The sequence below is a fragment of the Thermobia domestica genome, chromosome 16, assembly GCF_964235325.1.
Source record: "Thermobia domestica chromosome 16, izTheDome1.hap1.1, whole genome shotgun sequence".
Taxonomy (NCBI): Eukaryota; Metazoa; Arthropoda; class Insecta; order Zygentoma; family Lepismatidae; genus Thermobia; species Thermobia domestica.
The window spans coordinates 153,919,358-153,938,831 of NC_137469.1; the positions used below are offsets into that span (position 1 = coordinate 153,919,358).

General features: G+C 34.6%; 1 protein-coding gene across 1 annotated transcript; it reads left to right on the top strand.

Annotated features, from left to right (window-relative positions):
* The first annotated feature begins 870 nt into the window (after window positions 1-870).
* LOC145672663 (uncharacterized) lies at window positions 871-18,617 on the top strand. The gene is made up of 6 exons (XM_081741827.1): window positions 871-1,341; window positions 3,965-4,382; window positions 6,749-6,922; window positions 10,876-11,898; window positions 12,965-13,283; window positions 14,660-18,617. Exons 1-6 carry the CDS (start codon window positions 1,142-1,144, stop codon window positions 15,118-15,120), a joined length of 2,595 nt encoding a protein of 864 aa, XP_081597953.1. The 5' UTR covers window positions 871-1,141; the 3' UTR covers window positions 15,121-18,617.
* Window positions 18,618-19,474: the final 857 nt, after the last annotated feature.

Here is a 19,474-nt window from a genome sequence, read left to right on the forward strand (position 1 = left end):
CCACTTGTCACGAGGTAATGCAACATTATAATATCCTTGTGAAACAAGGTTCTACTCGTTCAAGAAAGAATGAGCCAAATCACTCACGTAGTGGCAGTCGATGTCTACAGAGACTACATTACACTACTATTACCTCCTGAACAACTAATGAAGGCTTAAAATAGGGGGCTTTACATCAAATCAGAATAAAACAGTACAATATCTTATATTTAGACCTATGAAAAGTTTCTTTCAAGAGAGGAGAGTGCCCTCAAGGGCGCCAATTTTTCTGTAAATTTGGGGGGCCCATTCCGATGCAGAAGGTATGTATATGAGGATTTTAAGACAAATTGCATTCAAATTATGCCAAATATTGTATATTCATAAATATAATAGGGAACCACATGAGATTTTGGGGCCCAGACCTCCTGGCCTCCACAAGATCGGCGCTCTTGAGTGCTCCCATTGCCCTACCAGTGAATCTGCCAATGTTGCATTATCTGCCAAAGGCTGTGTCTCTTAAGGGGACATTTGCCATTTTGAGATTTACTAATATTAATGCATTACTCATGTTCTGTCTGTATGAAAACACTATTACATTGACTATATGTATGATTAAAAGTGATTTTATACAAAATTAGATAATTAATTACTGCATAATTAATTATTAATTATGCATTTTTATTACGTGTTTTTCTCTGTAATCAATTGTCAGAAATATTTTTGTAAAAAAGTATATGATTCTTTACACATTTCTCATTGACATAAAATAATAATACACGTCAATATCGTGACAGATATTAAATTATTATTAATTGAAAATGGAAAAGTGCATTGCTGATACTACTGAATTCCGTATGAGGAACAAACGTTCAGTTTTGAGCACTATTTTTGTGAAAAATACTTTATTTATTCCTATATATTGCATATCAGGCAAATCCCTATATATTTGTCTTTTGATTGGTACCACAGTTTTGGATATAGACATATGCATTTCAAAGTAAAACATGAAACAATTTCGTAATATGTAAAATGCCACCCTCTTGGTTTGTGAGGTGGCGCCTCCCACTTCAGGCGACGTTTTTTTTCGGAACTTCTTGCAGTCTGGATAAGTCTTGACAGAGTTACCAACGCACAGTTTTATTCAGCTAGTGTTTTAGAAATGGGTCGTACGCGGCGATGTCCTTCCAGAAGTAGGAAGAGAAATAAGCATTCTAAGGCTATTCGTTTATCTTGGATAAAAAGGCGTAAAATAGAAGATAGCTCCAAGTGTGACACTTCTGTTTGTGTATCTTTGGAAGAAACAAGTGGAAGTTCTATGGAGGTTCCAATTGCAAGGGATGAATCAAATGATAAAGAAAGGTGAGATTTATTTTACTTTCCATCCTGATTATTAATTACTTTGAACCAACATAAAATGATTCTTTTATAAAATTGTTATCATTCTATCTAAATGTATACAGGGAAAGAACATTGTAAATCCAGTTTTATTGATTTTATACCAAAACTCATTTTTGTAGTCTGACTGAGCGTGTTCTTTACGCATATAGCTGCTTTTAACATCCAATTTACAGAGGAATGATCAAAATTTTTTACCACTTTGAGTAGTCCAAAACATCGTGTGCAACGCATACTTTTACGGTTGGGTGCAATCTCAAAATCGAAGAAAAAAAATGTACTTACCATGTTCTTTCCCTGTACCCTTCACATGTTTCACTAATCTTTTAGTGGATTATTATAATATTGCTAGGTGTATTATTTTTTTAAAATACAATTACGTGAATCATTTGCGTGTTTAATTTTATACAGCGATACATATAATAATAGTATTATGCGCAATGTTATATATGAAGGGCTTGGAACAATATGCCACATTTAAAAAAAAAAAAAAATCACTATTTTTAGGACCTTGCATATCTTACGACCTGCAGTAGTCGATTTGGCTTTAAAGAAGTGGGGGAACACTCTCTATGTATTAATATAAAATGCTCTAATACATTGAATAACAAAATTATTTTGTAAGATTCCGGGGTAACGCGTTCCAGAACGAAATAAAGTAGGGGAACGGATATTTGATTTTCTGGTAAATGGAGAACGACGTTCTCCGTATTTCCTCCAAATCGACCACTGATAACCCGTTGATCTTGACAAGTTTGCAAAAATCGAAATTAGGATCAGTAGATATAGTAAGTATTCTTGTTTAAATTACTTTTTTATGATGCAATGGCAAATTTCACTTTTCTCTCTGATCATAAATATATATTAGTTTAGAGTCCCTTGTCAGCAGCGAGGCTATATGAAACATGGACCTACTGGTTAACATGGAATCCGAACCACAATCGTTTTATGCTCTCCCTTCGGGACTCGAACCCAGGACCCCTTGCAGAGAAGCGCACGTGCTAGCCACTAGACCAGCGACATATATATATATATATATATATATATATATATATATATATATATATATATATATATATATATATATATATATATATATATATATATTGCATCTTATGTCTGAATATTATGTGTTTGTATATGTAGGTATTTTAGGAAATGTATTCTACCTTATTTATTAAGTGTTTACTTTTATTGGTTCAATAATATATATACCCTAATACACTTGCCATCTTCTTTGATACTGTTTAGAATTCACCTGAATTAGATGCTTTACAAAAACTTGTTTTAATATACAGCTAAAATAAAAAATAGGAATTAATTTAACTGACAACATATAGAATTACAATAAGGATTAAACGATTATTTTACTTTAGGACTATTAATATTTCAGACTTGAAGAAATGTACTTTACTCGACTCATTCTATCACACATTTTATAATGGTTTACTGCTAAAATATGTACACTTCGAGGAAAATCACCTGCTAAATTGTTCATTGTAACTGAAGGTTTAGAGGAAAAAGTAATTATATATATATATATATATATATATATATATATATATATATATATATATATACAGTGGCGGATCCAGGATATGATCAAGGGAGGGGCTAAACCATAATTTGTCGTTTTATCCAGTGTAAAGCAGAATTGAAGCCCATTTTATCCAATGTAAACCTGAGCGTCAAGGGGGGGGCTATAGCCCCTTAGCCTCCCTTTGGATCCGCCCTTGTATATATATATATATATATATATATATATATATATATATATATATATATATATATATATATATATATATACATTGTTCACTAACTTAAAAGGCTTTTTTTTCGTGTGATTTATTTCTCTCATTTAATTTCAACAATACATATTTTCTTTATGTATCGAAATGTTACTTTAAAAAAAAAGTCTGAAATTCAAACTTTAAATCTATACGTAATTTATTAGTGGAAAGCTATTTAAAAAATCATGCTTAATTTACAGATTATTCCTACTAAATAATTTTTAGAAATCCTTGGTCAACTCACACCTGAAGGGGACTCAGCCTCCTACAAAAACATTCAGTTGTTTGTTTACATCAAAGATTCCGGCAGCGTGATTTTCGCCCTCAACTTTTTTTTTTTTTTTTTCGTCGTGGCTTTTGCTCCATATGATTTTCTACTCTTGGTTATTCCCCGAAAAGTCATGAAACCGAGTCTAAAATTGCACTGTTTTAATCTATCTAAATTGCAAACCAAAGAACAAAACCAGTTTCACATTTGAACTTCATATAAAAGTTACTTTTTTGGTTTTAATTTTCGAGCGACAATAGGAGATAATATAATAGTCATAGAGAAGAAAATCTAATTCAAATGTTTAAAAAGATAAACACATTTCGCAGTCCTACATACAGGAAAAAAGTAATTTTTGACCATCTGTCCTTCAATTATTCACCCTATTCATATAAGCCATATCGTTCAACATATAAGCACTAAATTTCTATAAATTTCATTTTCATTTCTATAATTTATTATTATTATTATTATTATTATTATTATTATTATTATTATTATTATTATTATTATTATTATGTCATTTCAGCTCTGACACTGAGTCTCTACCATCTCTTGTAGTGGAGCCCGAAACAGAGATTGTTAGTCGCAATGACTTTCCAAATGGCTACCGAATTGTAAATTTAGGACACATTCTCAAGTGGTCCATAAAGCTCCAAGAAAACCACAGAAAGATATGTGTCTTAGGAAAAATGGATTTTCATAGAGAGAGACGTTCAGGACTAGTGTCTTACCTCTATTTCAAGTGCCGCGTGTGCAAACGCGAAGTATGTCACTCTACAGAGGAGGAACAACAGTCGAAAAGATCTGTAATCAATACTGCAGCTGTTTGGGGTACTGTTTCCATTGGAAGTGGGTATTCTCATCTAGAGGAATTTCTCAGTATTATGGATATCCCATGTATGAGCTTCAAACTTTTCAACAAGATTGAACAAGATCTGGAACCGGTAAGTAATAATTGACAAATCCGTTTGATCTTAAAAAAAAAAAAAAAAAAAAAAACTGACAAATATACTTTCCTACTTATCAACAATATCACAAGTGGCTAATATAATAGTTGTATTGATATAGTTCTGTATAGAAGATTTTATCATAATAGCACTTGCGGAATGAAAGTAATCTTAGTTACAAGCAGGCCCGCAACCAGCCATAGAAGTCTGGGGGTGCCATAAACATGTTAGGGGGGCCCAAGTCTTAAAATAATTGTTACAAATATATAAATTCATGATTTTTTGTGTTAATATAGTATATGATGCATTGAGATCTGCGAGCCATGAAAAATTTAGGGAGGTCTGGCCCCTTGCCCCCTTCTAGTTGCTGACCTGGTTACAAGGGCAACGTAGTAGTTTCAATTGCCAAAAATGTGGAAAATTCGAAAACGTAAATTAATCGTTAAAAAAAGAAAAAGAAAAAACACAAAGCACATAAATCGGTGATTTCAGCTTTGATAGCGATCAAATATGACGGATTTATAATAAATTACTTTTGCTTTTGAGAAAATCTTTTTTTTTATGCACCGCGACTAAGAAAGGCGGTAATGATGAAATAAGCGATAATGGTGGAATGAAGGAAGTGGAAGGAAATTAGAGAACTCCAAAGAAAACACTTACGCGGTGTTTGTCCACCATAAAGTCCACATTGGTGGGACCGAGATCGAAGCAGGGTCCGTTCCACCACTGAACTAACGCGATCTCATAAGAAAAAATATATAAATGGGTCTCCCAAGCGGCTAATTTTGAATTGTAAATAAATTAATGACAAATAAATTTATCACCACTTCATATTGAACGGGGGAGTCTGAAAGAAAGCATGAATTCGCCGCCTAACTGCGAATATTTGAGTCGTGGTGGATGGTAGAGCGTTCACCTGGTACGTGGGTTTCCTGATTTGATCCCATCTCGCGCCAAACGGACAGATATCATTGCGTGGGTTTACTTGGGGGTTCTTTTCTTTCGTCCACTTTCTTCATTCAACCATTTCATTCATTATCATCATCAGCGTCTCCTTCAGGATCGGTGCATAAATTTCATATCTAAATGCGAATGCAGGATAAATTTGGGTTAAACAAAATGGGGTCAACATGGGCAGCTGTTGAAGGGTGGGGTGTAGTAAGATTTTTGAACTCACCACATTTTTAATTTTGCAATTTCAACTCAAAATAATGGAAAAAAGATGTTATAAATGGTTCAATAATATATTAACAAGCAAATTTTATTACAATTAACGTACGTAGTTAAAATCTACTTATTTTCAATCGCTGACTCCATTGGAGAAAATGATAAAATAACTTTAATCACAAGGAAATTGAGCGAGCGAGACCTTGATGTGAGGAGTTCGGCGCTTATATATATATATATATATATATATATATATATATATATATATATATATATATATATATATATATATATATATATATATATATATATATATATAAAAGCCAGTATATGCATCTGACCCACAAAACCGGGTTCCTAATGGTTAAAATACTAACCTAACCTATCTATTTGGAGAAGTATCAAAGTTGAGACTTTGATTTAGGGGTTTTTGATTACGTTTTCGGAGTTTGCACCACTCTGCGACCCAAGCGTAGTCTCGCTATGATCCTCAGCTTCCGTAACCCGCCATATAACGAATTGTGGATCACACTCGTTTTGCTGCTCTCGTGGAATTTTCATATTGATGTTGTCAAGAATACTTTATGGTGTGTGTGATGAGATGGTTGCGCACCGGAGCCATACGAGACTTTAATCTGTAAATTAACGTGAAATCCAAACCATTGATCTTTCACGAAATATTACCCGAATCTCCCACACAGCAAGCGAGAACGCTATTTGGCCACAAGGAAATAGTTTTAGAAACCTTTCTGCAACAAATCCTCCAGTATTTCGACTGTAATTCAGCACTCTTGCAGGGGTGCGGGGCCGTAGGCTAACCAAACATTGATGATTTTATGTTTATGAGATGCGAGATCGGAGAGTGAGCATATGTGGGATTCAAGAGGTGAAGCCTCAGTCGCTATCTACATTTTATACAAAGTAAAATTCAAACTGATATTTTCTGAACGCTGCTAGTCTTTGCAATGCATACCAGACAAAGCATGCAGAGACAAATAATAACTATTTATCCGTATAGTTTCTGCACAATCATAGAGAAACTGAGTCACATTCTCGATGACTAGGGAAATTTATCTTGTTCGTTATTGATATCACTCAAAGTAGAAAGTAAATGGGTAATGAGATTTGTAATGAATCAAAATTAGAACAAAATAACGATATGCCATGTTTTCTAAAACAATGTATATCTTTTATAGGTGTGGACAGATTCTCTTTGGAGTCAGATGAAAGAAGCTGGAGAGGAAGAAAGAAGATTAGCAATTGAAAAGGGCCATGTAGATCCAGATGGTATACCATGGATAACTGTATACGTGGACGGAGGGTGGAGCAAAAGAAGTTATGGACATGGATACAATGCAGCTTCTGGAGTGGTGAGTATAATTATACAAATTTAATGACTTATATAGGAAGGAATTAAAAACTAAATCATATAGAAGTCAAAATAAAAAATTAGGACAATACATAGGATTTGTGACGTAGAGTACCACTAAGGAATGATTTCTGGAAATGCGACAGGGATAGAATGAAAATGGTGTCTGAAATATTTTAATAAAATGGAATTATTTCGGAATCTCGTGACGTTAGATACTTTAAATTTGATATTTGCATTTCTCATTGAAAATCATTTGACATGTTTTTAGCGTTTTGTGATGTTTTAATTAGATGGGACGAAGAGGAGGGAAGAAAAGGAAAATGGCGAAAGGGAAAGGAAAATAGGAAGGGGAGAAAAGGAAAATGCAATGGGAGTTGCAATTCGTATCTTGCCAATATCTCGGAAACTCTGACGGTTAGAAACATAGAATTTCGTATTTGGACTTTTCATTTAAAATAATGTAGCACGTATTTCAGTGCCTTTTTTTTAATATGGCCCAGAAGGGAAGAAAAATGGACGTGGATTATAATTACTATAATAAGATGTTCACTCCGGGTTAGAGACTTGAAATTTGGTATTGGGATTTCCCATTTAAAATAAATTAACACATGTTTCAGCATTTTTTGATATTTTAGTGAAAGTAGAAGAAAAGAGCTACATTGTAATTCTTATAATAAGATGTCGATATCTTGGAATCTTTGAAGGTTAGGAACATGGATGTGGTATTTATACTTTTCAATGAAGATTATTAGATACTTATTAAGCGTTTTTATGTACACCGGTGTATATCCTAGAAGGAAAGAAAAGAGGCGGGAAGAAAAGATGTTCAAATCTCGGAACCCCGGCATGTTAGAGACATGAAACTTGGAATTTGAACAAAAATTCGGGAAATGTGCAGGTGTATGATATGAAGAGCAAATGTAGGGGATCTGAGCAGTAGCGTAACTAAAGGCTTGGGGGCCCTCCCGCAGACAGCGTGGAGTGAGCCCCCTTCCCTACTTCCCACTTCACGATTTCGGGGCCCCTGATGGCTTGAGGCCCCCCGCAATACAGGGTCTACGGGGCCCTTATTTACGCCCCTGGATCTGAGGGCGAAGCCCCCGCGTACTGAACCTGACTCAACCTGCAAACCTGGGTTGGAGCTAATCCTTTGACAACTTCAACTGAAATTCAATATGCTTGCAGGATTATGAGGTACGATCCCATAGGTCGAGTAAACGCCTAATGAGATGCGAGGCCGTACACGGAGCGATTTTCCGGATCTGAAATGAAATTCGGTGTGCTTGCAAGTTTATCAGATGCAAGGCCGTTGGCCGATCAAAAGGGATAAGGGAGGTTGTGGGCGAAGCCCCAAATGAAATTAAATATGGTTCTAGGTTCATGAACTGAGAGGCCGTAAACCGAGCAAACTAGGAGATCTAGGGGTGAAGCCGACGAATATTTTGTCTATATATTCAACTAACCACATTCTTTTTAAAATAATGTTTGTAAGTTGTAATTTCACCCTACCAATCATTGTGAAGATGGGAAATGAATTGTTTTGTTTGCTATCCACGTTCTATTTGGGGTGACCCTCCCTGCTGGTCTAATGGCTATTATGCGCGACTTTGGTGAACGGGATCCCGTGTTCGATTCCCAGTGGGAGTGCACTGAACGATAATCTTCGGATTTCAGGAGTTGTATATCTACGTCTCATGTAGCCTCGCTGCTCAAAGGAACGCTAAACATAAAATCAAAAGTTCAACTTGGCATTCTTTTATGAGCACAAGTAATATAATTTTTGTTAGTATACATTCTGTGGAGATTGGAAACACCTTCCGCCAACAACAGGCTTTCAATAGTTTCCGCTTCCACTCCTGGCTGTGTGAATTTTTCGCGAAATACGTATGTTCATATGAAACACCCAAATAAGCTCCGAAACATTCCTGAAAGCTTTCACAGATGAATGGATATTATTTTTCTTCTGAAGCAGAAATAGTCTTTTGTGAAGGTCACTGCAAATAGGGGTGGGGGTTTATTGACCACGAAAGAGAAGATTGAAGAGCTGTTCCCATTTGCAGCCTTCCTTCTGCGAACTCGATATTATCTCATTGCCAGAAGCAACAGCTGAAGTGAAGGGATGAAATTTTATAACCACAATACCTTTTCCTTTTCCAGTACATTGTTTGTACTAGCAGATTTACAATTTAGACTAGCGGCAATTATCTTAGCCAAGATTCCAAACACCTCCTTCCCCAACTGGGATAGGTGGGGGAAAAAAAAAGACAATCTCTTGTTTCTGACCCTGCCGGCACGAACTATTTTTATACTCTTACATCTCGACCGTTACAATAGCTGTCATATTCCATCGTCTAGTTTATTCCAGGAATTACAATCTTACTCCTAGCAGGTCACTTACAATAATACGTACAACATACAGTACTACACATTATACGCCGCGTTCCCTGTTTCCATTGTGATAAACAGCCCGAAAGATTTCAGAGTAGTGGCACACACACAAAACTTGCGTAGGGATATGTACAGTTCGTCGGTAATCATTCGAGAAAGTGAAAGAGCAGTTAGAAACGTCCATTCGCAATATTTGAAGTACCGCTGTTCTATTCAATTTAGCAGAAAGCCTGCTCTGTTTCTTGTGCAGAGGTACAGGAAAGAACAACGCTACATATGTTCCCTTCGCACAAAAAAAAAAAAAAAAAAAAAAAAAAAAAAAAAAAAAAAAGGCGAGAGAGAGAGAATCCAGTTTCATTGCGATTTTATGGTCAACTTCCTGGCCTGAGCTTTGTCTGCTGAAGCGGTTAAAATCCACAGAGAAAAGTGTCATTTATAATAACATAAGTGTTCAATCTGTGGTCAAAAATAGGCCGGTTTTCAATATTCAATAAATATTTGACATCCTGAAACAAATGAAATTTCAATACTTTATAAATATTATTTCACGATTCCTTGCTCTTAGGGATGTTTTTCCATTTTACCATTGATTTTTAGTTATTTTTTTTTATTTACTAAGTTTTCCACATTTATTTTTCTGTCATAAACCTTTTGCATGAAACGAACAGTGTAAGCATGAAAAAAAGTTTGTAGTAAGGAACATAATATATTACGGGGAAAGGGTATCATGATTTTACAGAGGCTTACGAGAGGCATCCCAATACAATTAAAGTAAATAAAAACTACAACACAACTACAGAAAGAACTGAAAAAGCACCAGCAGAACAAGAAAACTTCCAGTCTTGTGGTTGCATGCTGCTTTACCCTATAGATCATTATAAAAGTATTCATGTACTCTGTGTCTAGTCTGGCATATGTTCCATAGAACGATTGTGGACTGAGTGAATATGCAACCGCAATGCTGCCTTTTCAGAACCTCCTATTATTATTATTATTATTATTATTATTATTATTATTATTATTATTATTATTATTATTATTATTATTATTATTAGTAGTAGTAGTAGTAGTAGTAGTAGTAGTATTTTAAATACCGTGATCTCAGTCTGTTTCAATATATTTCCGCATCTTTTCATATAATGTATAAAACGAACCTTTCACATGACGCACTGTCAACAATGGATGGATCCAAATCTTTCTAGTACTGCTTTGTTTCCTTTTTCTTCGCCGTACGTACATCAAGGCAAGGAGATGTCGTTTGTTTATTGCTGGACTCATGTTCTATCCTTCACGTTCAAATTCTAACTACTTCTTGGCACCGGCATTACCGGGATGTGTGGGCAAAGCAGCGCCGGATCCGGTTTTGCCGGCCGCGTGTGCAAAGCATCCTCGGTTCCGGTTCCGGCATTGTCGGTACTGGGCCAGCATTGCCGTGGACGTGTGCAAACGCTCTAAGGTCTACACTGTGTTTTGTTAAAATTGAATACGTTTTACGTTTTATCGTGCATAATGTTGCTAATACTTAAATTTTACTTACATTGTTGTATATATTATCTTTTCCAGGCATGTATTATTGGTCAAGAAACTAACAAGCTATTATTTTTGGGAGTGAGAAACAAATATTGTTCAGTGTGCGCTGCAGCGTCATCAAGAAATAAAAAACCAAGCGACCATCGATGCTACCGCAACTGGTCATCCTCATCTTCGTCGATGGAAGCTGACATAATCGTAGAAGGCTTTTGCAAGAGCCAAGAAATGCATACGCTTCGCTACAAACGATTTGTGGCAGATGGCGACTCCAGCGTTCACTCCAGGATAATCGAAAAGGTGCCGTATGGACGTCAAGTCACGAAAGTTGAATGCGCAAATCATTGTGTGCGGAATTATACATGTGCGCTCCACAAGCTGCGTATGCAAAATAGTTTTCCCTTGCAAGCCAGAACAATTTTGCGAGATAGAATTCCACGTCTAACCGCTGCTGCTCGGGGAGCTATATCCTATAATGCAAAACAGAAGTGTTCAGTGCAGGATCTTAGAGATGACCTGCGAAATGGTCCATCGCACGTATTTGGGAACCACGAGAAGTGCAAACAGTACTTTTGTACAAAGAAAGAAGATAGAAACTTAGTTCCAGATTTAGAAAAGGCCGGATTGTATTACCACATTATGGCTGCTGTAGACCAGTTAATAAGAAAGGCAGACCGATTAGTTCCAAACGAAACAACTAATCGGGTTGAGCTGTATATGAGCCTTCTGTCAAAGTTCAATGCTGGTAAGAGGCTTAATTTGACAAATCGCGGTGCCTTCCAGCGCCGATGCTATGTTACAGGACTATCATATAACAAAAAAGCAACATGGCACCGTAGTCCTTGGAAATCTGTGATAGAAAATAGTCCTGGAATGTATTTCAGGAGATTTATGAACAAGAGAAGCCGCAAGCGTTCTCACTCCCGTTCACGACGAGTAAGAAGAAAATTAGAACTTCCACCAGAAAAGGACAGAGATTATGGGCCGAACGCGGATAAACCACCGCTGTCTCCGACTTCGCTTCAATCAGCCTGTGAAGCCGAGCTCAAAACATACGACGTAAGTTTTCATTTCTTAAACCATATTAAATTATTTGAATTTTTTTTAAAGTTTACTTTAAGTTCGTTTTATCATTTATTTTATACCTTTAATAGCACTGAAAGTTGAAACAATATTTTTGGAATATTTATTTTATACTCAATATTGAAATTGCATTATTGTTTGATTTCTAATACTTATAAAATAGTAAAAAGGCCTATTTCTTACCGCCCATTGCATGTTTATTGAATACTGAAATTATGTTACTATGAATACTTATTCAAAAAAACAAACCAAATAATAATAATAATAAAGCATAAATATTTTTTTTCTTAAATATCCATTGAATAACAAGCATAAAAAGTGTAAATATTTCATATTAGTGATTCAATGAATGTTTGAAAAGTAATGTTTAAAAAAAATTTATGCTATACTATTTTTTTATTTTATTTTTTTTTTTTTATGAATTTTTGGTTTAATAAATACTCATGTAATATAATTTTAATATTCAATAAATACGCAATGGGCGGTCAAAAATAGGCCTTTTTAAAAATTCTATAAATTCAAAACAATGAAATTTTAATATTTTATAAACTGTTTTCAACAAATGATTCACCGTTTCAAGAAAGAATAATAGGCCCACTTATTTCTCTCTACTAAAACTAGAACTGGTACAAATTTATATTACTTCAGGTTTCAATTGAATTTTTGTGGAGCCAAAATTATAATTGCGCATAAATCAAAAACGGAAGTAGATAGCGAATAGCAGCTTTCGTTAACTGATTTAGCATCTTACTATGTCAATCCTTTTTAAGCCAAAACTGGAAGTGGTAGGTATTTACTACTACTTCCGGCTAAACTTGATTTTTATAAGCCACAACGGTAAGAGATATCGAAAAGTGGTTTCCGGGAATCGATTCAATCTCGAATTTGTTTGATTTTGCTTTGAATTTGCATAGTTTGTAAGTCTGCCATAGTTTCACACTGTGAAACGAAACTAACTTATTATTATTATTATTATTATTATTATTATTATTATTATTATTATTATTATTATTATTATTATTATTATTATTATTATTATTAGGTTACAACAGAACAGAGAACAAATATAGAAGTTTCTTCTAGAGGACAGCACGGTAACTTAGTTTACGAGGAGCAGCGTCGTAACAGACTAACAGCGTCTATGTTTGGTAGGGTAATTAAGCGTAAAGATAACACCGCCTGTCATTCATTGGTAAAGGATGTACTTTACAAAAGAAATGTATGTACACCAGCCATGGAATATGGGAGGAATTATGAACATGTGGCTCTCCGAAGGCTTGCGGCTGAGAAAGGCTGGACAATACAAAAGAGAGGACTGTACATAGATCTCACACACGGATTTTTGGCCGCTAGTCCTGATGGTAAGAACATTTTTTCATTAGTAAATCTTTCCGAATGAAAATTATTTTTATTTATTTTCTGTATACAACCATCTCGTACTTAGAAACCTGCCCCATACTTTTCATGTCGGAAATAGATGAGATAAAGCCTACTATCAATTTACTTCACTTCAATGCGTGGACATGGGAGAACTAAGAACCTATAGATATAGGTTATTTACTCTAAAGTATTTTGTGTACTTTCAGTATCGATTCCAGTATTGGATTCAACAGTAGCCCATATGAACAAATACAATTTACCTGACATGTATTTATTAATATTATCTACTATAGTCGGTTCAAAGAAAAAATGAGAAATGTTGCTTTTGTTGAAAATTTTTTCCAAATATAATGTGCGTTTTACTTCTTTTAAAAAATCGAATGTTATTTTTTCTATATAAAATTGAATAATTAAGTACAATAAATTTTGAATTCACAACGCGGTCGCTCCTTCGCCATTATAACCCTGACCAAAGGTTTTTCCTGTTTGATGGGCTATCGTCCTATCCTATAAAATTTCTGGTGGATTTTGTTCTCTGAAGTTTTGTTCGTAGTTTCGTTTTTTATGGCTCCGTTTCTTTGTAAATTTTTGATATTGATATTTAAAAAGTTTGGGAAAGCAAAAATTACTGCTTTCATAATAAAAACTAGAAGCAAAAGTTACAGCTGCTGTAAAATATTCGTAATTCTGATTTCCGTTTATTCGTAGCCGACTGAGGGGCCTGTAAGTAGCAGTATATGTGCAATGCGAAAAAATGATAACGAATTTATTTAGGGAGGGCCTTGAGCCCAATAGCTCCCCTAAATATGTCCTTGGAAGGAACAGTTAGGTGGCCTAACTTACGCCTTTCAGAAAATGTTAACCAGTTTACTATTCCTGTTTATCATGACTGTTTTCCAGAGGTTCCCAACCGTATTTACCCGGCGCCTTCCTTCGTAAATATTGTTTTTCCTGAATAAACTTCAACGTTTACAAGGCGATTTTTATAATACGCGTAGTTATACTTATACAACAAATAATTCAGTATTCCATTCTTCAATAACACACATTGACTTACGTATGTGATTGTGTGCAAACGTTCACACCCAGTTCTCGTACCAATATGACTTCAAATAGTTATGATTTTGGAACTGCAAGGGAAAGATATTGCCCATAATTTGTAATTCACGAGAGTTTAATTTGATTGAAGATTTGCAGTTTGCCTTTAGTTATGTCTTTTCTCCTGAACCAGTGTCGAACAAATTTTACTTTTTGACTAAATTTGAAATAGGGAGGATACTAATTTTTCATATGCAACACCTTAATCGTCACAAAGTAATAATTAATATTATAATTGGTATTATCTGCATATTTACAGGGTATGTAGTTGAAGAGAATGCACTAGTGGAAGTCAAGTGCGTTCCTTCCCTTAGGAACAAAGATATTCAAGAAGAAATAAGAAAGAGGAAAGGGACATTTTTCTTACTTGTCCAGCCGGATGGAAGCTTGAAACTAAAACAAAATAGTGATTACTACTACCAAATTCAGGGACAGCTGAACATTGCCGAACTAAATAAATGCTATTTGGTAGTGTATATTGACGACAAAACACCTCTGTATATTGAAAAGGTAGTAAGGAATGAAGATTTATGGAAGAATATTATGCTTCCTAAACTCTGTCGTTTTTTTAAACAATGCATGCTACCAGAGATTGTCGATCCGTTAAGCCCACGTGGAATGAAATGTAGAGATCCCGACTACATAGTGAAAGCCCAGGAGGAAATCCAGAGAAGAAAGGAAAGCAAAGAAAATAGTACAAATAAAAAAGGGAAAAAGTGAGAAAGGCAAAATATGTTTTACATGTTTGGAACGACCTATTCTCAAACATTACTATTTGTAATTCCAACAAGTATTCTTCTTCTTCTTTATATTATTATTATTTGTATCCCTATATTGTGCTGTTTTGTTGTTACAGTAAATGTAAACATTATTTTTTTTTATCAATATCGTCAGTGTGTGTTCAATATATGTATTTATGTTGTCATTATTATTATTATTATTATTATTATTATTATTATTATTATTATTATTATTATTTTGAAATGTTGCTTTAATAATTTAGTTCTCGTAATATTTTGGACATTTTTAAAAGCAAGATAACGCACTAAGTAAAGAACTGTAGCGACTAAAGACTCCAAAGTTTAAAAAAAGGGTAGTGGCTCTACAGATAGTTACAAAGTCACGTGGCATTCTAATAAATCCATAAAATATATAGCTACATATAGCCATTACAAACAACAAACACTTGCAACCTTGATTGATTTTGGAACATACCATAGCGGGTTTGATGCTATTCTCGTTGGCTTTGCTCTTTCTAGCGTCCACCTGCATAGAACAGTCCTGCTTTACGTACAACATAATTAATAATTTTCAAGACAAATGTGTTTAAAATAATAATAATAATAATGTTAGTAATAACGTTCTGAAAACGTAATAGATTTCGTGGAACAAAATTGTCAATTGTATATTTAGGTAGGAACACGTAAGCGTGTTTGCACACGATACCGTCAAAATCGGTGGAAGCCCCGACAATATCGTTGCCGGTGATGAGCGAAGTAAGCGACACACAATGTATATTCTGCACTGTTTTTCTAAAACTCTTCTCCATATATGAAAAGAAATAAAAAGAATAATAATAATCGGGAAAATTATTTTTTAAAACAAAGGATTACAATTATTTTAAAATATTTGCGTTTTGGGGGCGTGGGAATCTAACTTTCTAGGATCTTTTCTATAATGCAAAAAGATGAAGTTATATATATATGTAAGTGTATATGTAAATAGAAAGTCATATAGGTGAAAAACAAGTGTCAGTGATTATTAGTATTAGTGACAGCAAAAGCATACAGTGTAGTGTAGTGTTAAGAATATTAGTTTTGGTGCACAAGTGTTAGTGTGGTAAACACAGGTGAAAACCATTAGTGCAGTGAAAGAAATAGGTGAATACCAAATAAATATATTGAAATATATATATATATATATATATATATATATATGTATATAAAACATGTGGGCGAAAAAACCTAAACACACAGGGAAAACCTGCAAGAAACAAGAAGAAGCCTAAGGTAAAAAGAAGAAGAAGCCAAAAGGTAAAAACATAAATACGCAGAGAACACAGATACCAAACACACATACAGAAATACACAATAAACAAGCAAACTAGATTCAAACTTTTTTCCTAAATTTTTAGTTTTTTTTTTTTTTGTTTCGTTTTTGTAAATTTTCCCTTTTTTGGTCTCTTTTCCTTCCCCATCCTTTCCCTCTCAAATTTTCCTACTTTTTTTTCTTTTTTCACTTATGGAAATAAAGAAAAAAAACTACCATAGAAATCATTCGCAGTGATGATAACTCGTCGGTTTTCGAATGCTCTAGGTAACCGACTAAGAGTAACTCGACTGAGCGAATGTTAAAAAAAAGCAAAAGCAAACAGCCCTCTGAACATGCAGTGATTTTTCCCCAAGATGTCACATGCGTTGTCCCTACCTTCCAAATTCAAATTCACATTCTGTCGATTGGATACAATTTGAACAAGGCAATATGGGATGGAATCAGTTCCCTTCTAATCTCGGAAGGAGGTTCCGAAAAATGTGGTCTTTACTTAAAAGTTAAGAGAAATTAAATGAATATATTTGCTCCAAGAAATCGTTGGCCTCCACAAAAATAACAAAACACATGACCTGTCGTCGGTCTTGTTTCAAGCATTCACCGTCGTTCCCAATACCACCAATTACAACAGCGAACCTGGGATTAATACTGCTCATTTGTAGCCGCAATTGACATAAAAGAAAGGAGCGATTGATTTCGATAAATACTTAGCAGCTAGCATTTTCGCCGATCCCAAGCTAGTACTAGTAGTAGTTTCTCCTCAACCTACCGAACACACACACACACACACACATACACACACACACACATACACACACACACACACACACAAGGGCGGGGTAAAAATAAACATTTTTCTTTGCTGTTTCATTTTCTTTTAGGTAAAAAAATAAAATTGAAGAAAATTTTTAACAGGAATGGGTAGAAAACAAGTCAGGAAAGACTTGTAGCGTATGAGCATGTCACAGCAATCTTTGCTCATTTTGATACAGCCGTCACTTCGAAAATATTTCCTTAGTAGTGTTTAACCCTTTAGGGGATTTATAGTACGAATCAGTACCATGGAGTAGTGTTGTATTTAAACGCTTGAACACGTATTGAACCCGGTTCTTTTTATTGTTCAAGTCAAGCATGGATCAAAGAACACCCCAGATTCGTTTTGCAACCGGATGGTAAAGTTGGCGGTGCCTAGGAGGGGCAGGAGTGTGACTTTTTTTTTTTTAGGAAAATTTCAAAAAAGTTCGCACCTTAATTTTCAAGATATCAAAATTAAAATTTTGCATGCGGATTGTGTGCATCTTTAATTATTTCTCATTTCTTTTGAGATTCCTATCTGAACCCGGACCCAAGGGGCGCAAATATTCCGAGAGGTTGGTTTTTCAGAAAAACGTCCGGTTTTTACCGAACTTTCGGATTCATGTGTACGATACAGACATGTGGGTGGTACTGTTGGAAAGGACACGTAATACTGAAGAAAATGAAGTTTGAACCATAATCCTAGGCCAAATAGTAATGTTATATGAATTTTTAGAATATATGTATATACAGGGTAGCCCAAAAGTAGGAATACAGTCTAGTGTACTGATTGACTTATGACATTATATATAATTTACTTATTATTATCCAGACAGGATTTACTTATGCTAGTTTATTTGATTTATTTTCACTTATACGTTAAAGTGGAAATAGAACGAAGCAAATAACCTCACTATCTTAATAAACGGTCATATTTAATCAATGCAGGGTTGTATACCTACTTTTGGGCCATCCTGTATATCTATAAATGGATCACCTTCAGATTTTCAAAAAAAAAAAAAAATCTGTTCTTTGTTTTCAAGATATCGAACTGAAATTTTGCACACGTACTGTGTACATAACAGCATATTTTTCAAGAAATTTTCAGATCCCTACGTGAACCCAGGCCGGCCAGAGTTCCGAGGTGGGTGACTCTTCGAAAAAGAAACGATATCCCGGTTCAGATGCAGATACGGACATGTGATGGTAGCGTTTGAAAGAGCGCGTAATACGAAGAAAATGGCGTTTGAACCATGATGCTAGGCCAAGTAAATAATGACGCAGTAAATTTTTGTATATATATAAATGGGCCCAAACATTTTGAAAAAAAATCGAAAAAGCTCCCGGTTTTCCACCCTTTTCTCGTTTCTGGTGTATAATACGGACAAGCGAGTGCTACCGTAGGAAAAGATGATGCTCTATTCTGAAAAAAAAAAAAAAAAAAAAGTACGAACGATCCTACGATAAATAGTAAGGAAGCAGTGACTGTTTCAGTGAAAGTCTAAATTTACCTCACGAAGTGGAAATCCCAAAAGGTTTAAACTTTCTTTGTGGATTGGCTAATTAAGAGTTCCTTCGCAATTTGCAAGATGTTAGAAAATTAGTTAAAAAGGAAAAGAGACAATAGCTGTGTAAATTCCATTGACGAAAATGTGAAAAAATACATCGGGAAATAGTGAAGAAAAATCCAAAAGAATACGTTAATTTGCCAGCTACTTCAGAGAAAGTATATTCATTTATTTATTTCACATTATAACGGTTGTTATTACATCTCCGGCTTGATGATGATGTCATATGGATAACGTCCTTCTCGGCATTGGATAGGAGAGTACTTGGGGCCTGTTAGGTACTATTCCAACATTTGCCTGGTGTGAATGAAGAAAAACCTCTCTTGGGATAGCTGACCTGCAAAATCTTTTTCACACATTCTTGACCGATTTATTATTATTATTATTATTATTATTATTATTATTATTATTATTATTATTATTATTATTATTATTACGAGGGTCATTCAATAAGTAAAGAGACAAAGTCTATATTTTTAACACTAATCATTTTTTTTTTTTTTTTTGTTTCAGGGTTGTTAGCTGGCAACCTTGGGATATGCTCTGATCTGCTGTTTCGTAATTTTATGTCAACATAACTTCAAAAATATCAATTCATCATGGCAAGTCCTCTAGAAGATTGCACCTTAGAAGAACAGCGCTCAGTCATTAGGTTTTTAGTC

Bases quoted from the DNA above. Each gene is read 5' to 3' on its own strand.
- LOC145672663 (XM_081741827.1), top strand. From the start codon at position 1,142: ATGGGTCGTACGCGGCGATGTCCTTCCAGAAGTAGGAAGAGAAATAAG. The intron at 11,899-12,964 runs GTAAGTTTTCAT...TATTATTATTAG, and splicing joins CCGAGCTCAAAACATACGAC to GTTACAACAGAACAGAGAAC. The intron at 13,284-14,659 runs GTAAGAACATTT...GCATATTTACAG, and splicing joins TTTGGCCGCTAGTCCTGATG to GGTATGTAGTTGAAGAGAAT.